This window comes from Adiantum capillus-veneris, chromosome 20 (genome assembly GCF_014529385.1).
Source record: "Adiantum capillus-veneris isolate H3 chromosome 20, ASM1452938v2, whole genome shotgun sequence".
NCBI classification, from domain to species: domain Eukaryota; kingdom Viridiplantae; phylum Streptophyta; class Polypodiopsida; order Polypodiales; family Pteridaceae; genus Adiantum; species Adiantum capillus-veneris.
Genome location: NC_140950.1, coordinates 70,026,165 through 70,027,158, shown reverse-complemented (window position 1 = coordinate 70,027,158; position 994 = coordinate 70,026,165). Strand labels below are relative to the sequence as shown.

The window sequence follows — 994 nt, the reverse complement described above, 5'->3', positions numbered from 1 at the left end:
AAAAAAGAATCCTGCGTCAAGCCTTTTCATGGACGAAGCACTCCGCAGCTTTGCATCGGCCAACGTATTGTAAATATTGGAATAATTGACGAACTAAGGAGGAAGTAGTCGTCAACCCCTCACTCATCCATCTCTGCGTAGTGTTTCTCGATTCCCCGATACTTGCGCCCCGATTCCAATCCACAACGAAAAGATTGTGGATTGGAACTAATCTCATCTAAGCAAAACTAACGGAAGTGGGCAAAAGCTTTGTTAGCTTCCGCAACTTTATGAGTCTCTTCCTTCTTCCGTATGGCACTCCCAGAATTTCTGGCGGCATCTATCAATTCATCACTCGACCTTAAAGCCATACTTCGACCTGAGCGTTTTCGACATGCGATCAATGACCACCGGATGGCCAAAGCTTTTCCTTTTGCAGGTACTACTTCAATGGGAACTCGATAAGTTGATCCACCCACACGTTTGGTTTCTGTGACTACATCGGGAGTTACCCCACGCACTGCCTGTCGCAGAACAGACAGTGGGTTCCTATTTGTCTTTTATCTAATCCGCTTCATAGCCTGATAAAAAATCTGATAAGCTAGTGATTTTTTGCCGTTTTTCAGGATACGATCAACTAGCATGTTTGCCAATCGATTGCGATAAATTGGATCCGATTCGATATTTCTAATTTCGTTCGCTACACTGCTCCGATGTACCACGAGTTTACAACTACGTCAGACTTCAACCAATTTTTTTTTATGTCTTTTCCGGCGGTGTTTTAAGCTACTATTTCGGCTTCTTCACTCCATATTGTAGAGTGGATCCACCGGTTAGTGGGGGATCTCCCTCCAAACTGCACGTGCGACTTTCGTCGAATACAGCTTTCCATATGATTGGGTAATAACTACGGTTTCCAACCAATTTTTATTCATCACATAAATCATATTTACTCATTGCACATTGAGTATCCGTCTCCCTCTCTTCCACGGAGGAAGAAGAAATAGGCATGGAA

At 43.6% G+C, this 994-nt stretch overlaps 1 protein-coding gene across 1 annotated transcript in view; it reads right to left on the bottom strand.

Annotated features, from left to right (window-relative positions):
* Positions 1-227: 227 nt before the first annotated feature.
* LOC147432702 (uncharacterized) overlaps positions 228-994 on the bottom strand; it is a 2,647-nt gene continuing 1,880 nt past the window's right edge. Inside the window, exon 2 of the mRNA XM_086492555.1 lies at positions 228-499. Coding sequence (XP_086348681.1) covers positions 228-499 — 272 coding nt within the window. The remainder of the gene's footprint in view (positions 500-994) is intronic.